The 7,015-nt window shown below is 41.9% G+C and overlaps 1 protein-coding gene across 1 annotated transcript in view; it reads right to left on the reverse strand.

Annotated features, from left to right (window-relative positions):
- The window catches only part of TENM1 (teneurin transmembrane protein 1), a 556,664-nt gene that overhangs the window by 71,887 nt on the left and 477,762 nt on the right, over nucleotides 1-7,015 (reverse strand). The window contains exon 26 of the mRNA XM_077763513.1: nucleotides 186-372. Within this exon, the coding sequence (XP_077619639.1) occupies nucleotides 186-372 (187 nt within the window). The remainder of the gene's footprint in view (nucleotides 1-185; nucleotides 373-7,015) is intronic.

Genomic DNA, 7,015 nt, shown 5'->3' on the forward strand with positions numbered 1-7,015 from the left:
AGCAGTACTCCCAAGTGAGTTTTTCTGAGGAGGAAAAAAGTAACTTGCAGAAAGAGAAACTTCTCCTATCTGATGTTATAACACATACACCAGGCCTCCTTTCTACCTAATTTCTGTATGAGAAAATTGTTATCCATTTCCATGATGCCAAACGGCGATAGCGCTTGGAAACCAGCGGTGCCTACCTGAGTGATGTCCATTCCCGAGTCACAGCTCAGCGGCTGTGTGGAAGTCAGACCGTTTGAGCCGATTACAGTTGTGACCACAGCATTATCATCAATTCTTCGAATCATGGTCCCATCCACAAAGTAAACGAATCCATGCCTATCAACTGTGATGCCTGGTGGGAAAGAGCAAATGAGCATTAGTAGTCTAGTGGGCCACATTTGCACCAAGATCAGTATTTTGAAAGAAGCCAGAAAAACGGAAAGGCATTTTTAAGACATATGGATTCAATTTTGCTCAGCACAGACAGGACAGTAATGGGAGAGGTTTGTTCGGACACACAGTCACTTCTTTGTGTATTGAGAAGAAATGATAAAACGTAACAGGGGGAAATAAAGCCAGGTCTAATCATTTTGTGTTGTGTAGTTTTACATTTCCACCCCCCAATATGTTCNTACCCCCACAAACAGAAAGAAAAATCCCACTTAAGATAAATGGGAAGAGACCCGGGAGACAGCATATGTTACATTTCTTTTTGGGTGCAGATGCATACGCCGCTGCTTCTTTTCATGGTTGCATTAGAAATAAGTGACTTGGAAGGTATTAAAAGTTATTGTCATCAATTCACGCTCAGCTCACAGAGAGTTTGTAATAATTCTGATAAACTGGACTGCTTTTTTCTCTGTATTATCTATTAAGAGGAGTTTGGAGAGCGAAATTATGGTGTCACAAAGGGAATGGTCAAACTTCTGGAAAAAATGAAAGCCAATAAAATTCTCACGGTAGTTTTTACACATTGTGTTAATTACAGCCAGGAAAATATATAATAGTGGGTAGGAGGCTGGGGTTCTAACACTGAATTAGTCACTTCCAACTCCTACGCGACTTTGGTTGTCATTCGTCTCTCCAAATTTTAGCCTCCTCTTTGGTAAAATATGGAAAAGATAATCTGAGATTTTGTGATTTGTAATAAGAAATATATATTTGGCTTTCGTCCCTGTTTTTAACACAGAGCCGCTAACACTGAAAATTTCCAAAGTGGCAAGAGAGACAAAGGTGTCTTTTATTGTGCTAACGAGGGGACGTTTGGACTGCTTGAGGATGGGCTGGTTGCCAGGAGAGCCAGCCTTCCAGGAAGAGAGGATTGGGACTTTGAGTCCCACCCCCAGACCTCTGGGGAGGGAGAGGAGCTGGACATTGAGGTCAGTCCCCAATGGCCAATGGTTCAGTCAACCACACCTATGTCATAAGGCCTCTATTAAAGGAGAGGCCCCGAAAGGAGAGGCTTTACAGAGTTTCTAGGTTGGTGAACACATGGAGATTTGGGGTGAGACGTGTGCCTGGAGAGGGCATGGAGGCTCCACACCCTTTCTCTCACACGTTGCCCTATGTGTCTCTTCCATCTTGGCTGTTCCTGAGTTATGTCCTTTTATAAGAAACCGGTGATCCCAAGTAAAACGTTTCTTTGAGTTCTGTGAGCCCCTCCAGCTCATTAATTGAACCCACGGAGGGAGCCATTGGAACTTCCAATCGATAGCTGGTGACAACCCGCAGGTTTGATTGGCATCTGAAGAGGGTGTGTATGCTGTGGGTGCAGTTTTGTGGGCCTGCGCCCCTCACCTGTGGGAATGGAGTTTCTCCGGGTAGATAGTGTCAGAATTAAGCGAAACTATAGGACACTCAGCTGGTATTTGAGGACTGCTTTGCTGGTGGGCCCCCCACCCCCATGCTGGAAATTGGTCTCAGAACATTGATTACTGCCTTACGTAAGCAAAGGTGACCAACTGTCTTAGTTTGGGATTGAGGCAGGGTTCAGTTCTAAAACTGGGACAGTCCTGGCCAAACTGGGATGAGCTGGTTACTCTTTGCCTAGCTTGTTATAAATATCATATGAAATAATACATTTAAAAAGTGTCAGACACATATAAAGAACATATGGTGTTCCCGCTTCCCTTGGTGCTTTTGACAGTGCTCTTGAAAATAACCACATGGCATTACTTTAACACTAGTCTACAATTTAGTCTTTTCTGATCTCTCTCTCCAGACCTTGGGAAACACAGAATGCATATTAAAGTTGGGAACATCTGTGATAACAAGCATGTCCTTCTAGTGTGTGTTCACATGCACACACATATTCACACACCCAATCATTTTCTGGGCCAAGAGTGAACTCACCTAAAGACAGTTTATAAACCCAACTTAATAAACTGCTTTTAGATGAACTAATTTGTTGGCAGGAGGTCAATGTTAGACTTGGCTTCGTGGTGTACTTTGATTAATCTTGATGTTCCTCATGAAGTATTAATCCTTAACATCTATAAAAGTTACAGATTCATTTTCACTCCTCCCGAATACCTCTAAAGTCATCTGTCTCTGTTTTTGGAGAGTTCTCCAAGGAAACCTGCGTGTCCAAACAAGGGGAATTTCATGTCCGTAAGTCCCTTTTTCAATCTTAGATGCATAAGGACCTTTAAGGAGGTTTTTAAAAGAGACTTTTAAGATTGAGCAGGTCAAAGGATGATGGCAGTCAACAGTTCTTTCATCTCCGGAACATGTGGACTGAGGATGAACCAAGGGCTACCTCTGCTTTTTATTTTTGTTTTGGCGAACTCAGCATCTCGAATGCTTAGTGTTCGGTCTGCCTTGTGGTGCCAGGCCTGTGACTACCTTCTCTGACTCTGTGTTAAATTATCAGGGAGTGTGAACTTTAAAATTTGGTTGTCAGAGGAGGATGGGCTGAAAGATCACGACTCAGGTCTGGAGAGAGAAAGGCTGAGAGCCTGAAGTGTCTGAAATCATGAATTATTTACCAGATACGTACTGAATGTCACTCTGCCAAGTTGTGCGAAGGCCAAAGGACAAAGAATCCGGGTGCACAGAACTAAGAGGAATATCGTGGAAGTGTTGCTCTAACGAGGAGGTGGTAAATTTAGAGATTCTAATTGCTTGAAAGTTGGAACAGATTCATAAAAGGTATAAAGAAATGTATTCCTCCAGGAACTAGTATATTTGGGGAGGTCCTTGCATCTTGATGTGGACACCAGGGAGGGCAATTCTGTTCCCGGGACCACTACATTCCTCACCCTCATCACAGGGTGGACTTCTTGCTGGTTCAGGGAGGGTAATCGTGCACTTTATGTGGTTTTCCACTTTTAAGTTCTGTTAACTTCTAAACACAGGGAATCGCTCTCTCTCTGTTCATGTCAGCTGAATTCCACAGATGAGGCTTATTAAATACTCACTAGTGGCCTTCGGGGCTTATTTGGCTGACAGTTTGTAGGATATTTTTTCATGTATTTGTGTAGCAATTTCTTTTATCGTGGTCCAAATTCCAAAAGACTCCGTTATCGTGAGACTCTTTAATTAACGTTGATTGGGTCATATTTATGTTTGGAGTTGAAAAAGAAATAGCAGGAAGGTCTTTGAGGGGCTGTGTGATAGATGCTTTACTAGTGCATGGAGGAGTATTTTGTATGTACATATTTTCATTTCTTCTCATTTTCTTTCTCCAACCAACACATAAACACACACACACACACACACACAGATTTCCCCAAACAACTAGTTTTACAAACTCTCCACTGATGAGGTTTAAGGGGTATTTAATTTTCACTGAGGTTAAAAACCAAATAGGAAATCCCAGGCAGGAAAAGGAATTATTTTTGCCATTACTTGGAAGGGGGTGGTCTCCCCTCCCATAATGAGTATTGTTATAGCCCTGGGATGTCGATGATGCCGTCAGCATGATCTATTACCGTTTGTTAGGCTGAGTGGGAGAAGGTGGCACATGCCCAGTATATTTTAAGCTTTATTTTCAGATATGGAGATGTGAATGATTTCGGAGCACATCAAGCCATCTGGGGCTAGCAAGATCTGCAGATTCAATTGACTTTTATATTTTGGTATTGTTGTACCCAGATTTCCAAAATGTGGTACCTAATGTTGTGGGCATAATCTGTTCCAACGGCCACGTCCGCTGATGCACTTACTGACTTCCAGGGTTTAAAATTGTAACCACTATTCATTTCCACAGCAAGCAAAAGTATATAGATCTCTGAGCTTACCACAAGGTGAAGCAGTGGGTAGGGGAGGGGGTGAAAGGAATACCGCAGATAGCTTGAGTCCCCACCCCACCCCACCTCCAGCAAGGAAAACATCAGGCTCAGACACCCAGACAGCGTGTTTAGCTTGGAGCACATTTTTACATTTGTGAGAAAATAAATAAATCCTTGTAAATTAGTGCATATAATGAAAGCACTGACAGACCATAACCTGGAAGTGTGAATGGTGCTGTCTCCATTCATCAACATTAAGCCCTAACAAGCTCTTTCTATGGAGGGACCTGCTCATAAATAAAGTGCATCTTGTAAAAAAAATTATTCACAATGTCTTATGCAAAGTAGGGGACATTATATAATATCTGAACTGCAGGCTCCTTTCTCTGTGAAGCATAGCTCTGTATGAAACAGCTGCAAATTACAGGCGAAATTATTTGACTTCTTCCCTTGTCATCTTATCCTCCAATGAATAAATGCTATAATTCTTAAGACGACAATTGCCTAAAGCCGGGGCAGCCTGGATAGTTACTAATAAAAGTATCACCTGTTGGGGCAGAGGACACTGCTGTTCAATACTGAAACAGCAGGGATTTCCTGATGTGAGGTCACTGGGAGCCCAGATGTGGAGGTTAATAGCCTGGAAATAGCAGCTAAAATCCCAAATTAGGTAACAGTGGAGATCAGAGTATTTGGCCGTGCAGAATGCCAATTTCAAACACTGGCAGAAGGCATCTTTGTATTTATTTTATAAAAATTACAGCTGTTGAGGCCACCTACATTTTTATTATTTCTATATTAAAGATGAACCTTCTTTCAGAATATGAGCTATGGAACGTAGTCATAAAATTCTCTCCATCAACAGCCCTAGCAGCCAGAAAATGGAAATACTAGCTTTTTTCCCCCCCTGACACAATGTGCTGTTTAATTTTATGATACAGAGATAAATGGTTAAAATAAACTTTCAGGAAATTTCCTAAATGTAATTTGGTGTCAGCTCAATCTCCAATACTGAGAGGGCAGAATTGTCTAACTGACACTAGCTGTTGATCATAAAGTACTCTTTAAATCAAAGAGAGATTAAAATATTTTGCTTTGTTTATGTGCAATTCAATTCTCTGAAAATTGGTATCGTATGTTGGTCTATATGAATATTCTCCACTAGGCAGAAAAGTCCATTCTCCAACTGATCTGACTACTGTCCACTTAATTACCCGCTAGAATCAGAAAGGGTCAAGTTGCTTCTGCACAGTAAGCCTGTTAAGTTCTCTTGTTAGGTGGCCCCTAAATGGAGCTTCTAGAACTTGGAGGTATTACAAATATCTGTGTGTCACTAGGGTTGGAAGGCAGCTGAGCTTAATGACCACTTGAGATGATTTCACTGTGTGGTTAACAATGAGAACAGGATTTCTTCAGTAAGAGAGTCTAAAAAAGCCATTGTAATATTCCATGACTAGTGAATGGTGTGACTTATTCAATCCGATATTGTTTAAAAAAAAAAAGTTACAGTATACTGTATACAGTAAAGGTCAATTTCCAAAGGATTTAAGTACAAATTAAAAATGATAAGCATTCAAATGAATATTCTACTGACTGGAATGTCCTTTCTTTCATGACTCAGAAGGTACTTTAAAGGGCTTCAGAGATATGCTTAGGCTAGTTAACCGAGAATGCTGGCTGAAAGAAAGGCCAGTTTTTCGCATGTGTCTTCTCTTCGGTTCCTTCTGATCCTCTCAGAGCTTTGACCTTCAGGGCAAGGCCGAGTGAATGAAGAGCTCTTCTACCTCCACCAGCCAGTACTTTTCTAAAAGTTTACCTCTTTCTCCTAATTTATTAATTCATTAGATTTATTTTGTATCTATTATATGTCAGGTACAGTGCTAGGCACTAGGAGTGCAGCAGAGTAGTATAAAACAGAGCTCAGAAGCTAGCGGCAGAGATGAACCAGGCAATTACAATGCCTTGAGATAAGCATTAGTTTAGAGCATGTCCAGTATGCCATGGGAGCAACCTTGGGGAATGGGCTGGCGAAATGAAGGTCACAAGTGGTGTCTCAGAGTGATAGGTAAGCCAAACCTGAATGACCAGGTTGAGTTCCTGATAGGCCCAGGGTGAAATCCAGGCAAGCACCCCTGAAACCCAGGAAGGCTGACTAATATCACTAACTACAATAGCCATTTTCATTTGCTGGGATGACAAGGCTATTTCAGGCATGGAGCTGGATTCTCTACAGACATTTTTTCATTTAATCCTCATAGCAGCTTTGTGGAGTAGGTATTACTGTCATTTTTCAGATGAGGAGATAGAGGTTCAGAGGCTGAATGACTAATTCAGGTTACCTACCTAGAAAATGCCAGACTTAGCTCATCTGAGTTCAATGTCCACTCTCTCTCTCTTTTTTTAATGTTTATTTTTGAAATAGAGAGATAGAGTGGGAGTGGGAGGAGGGGCAGAGAGAGGGAGACACAGAATCCAAAGCAGGCTCCAGACTCTGAGCTGTCAGCATGGAGCCCGACAGGGGGCTTGAACCCCAGAACGGTGAGATCACGACCTGAGTCAAAATCGGATGCTTAACTAAATGAGCCACCCAGGCGCCCCTCAATGTCCAGTCTCTTAGTCCCCATCCCATGTAGCCTAAATAGGGCTATCAATCACTTTACTACAGGAGTGGTGTACAAACTCGTTTCAGGAACTTCATGAAATAATCTGCAAAGTGTTTTGTGTGTGGGGAGATTTTATCATGGGGAGATGGTCCATTGCTTTAGTAAACTGCCAAAGTGACTAATGAGCCCTCT

Source organism: Crocuta crocuta, unplaced genomic scaffold, assembly GCF_008692635.1.
Source record: "Crocuta crocuta isolate KB4526 unplaced genomic scaffold, BGI_CrCroc_1.0 scaffold482, whole genome shotgun sequence".
In the NCBI taxonomy this organism is placed as follows: domain Eukaryota; kingdom Metazoa; phylum Chordata; class Mammalia; order Carnivora; family Hyaenidae; genus Crocuta; species Crocuta crocuta.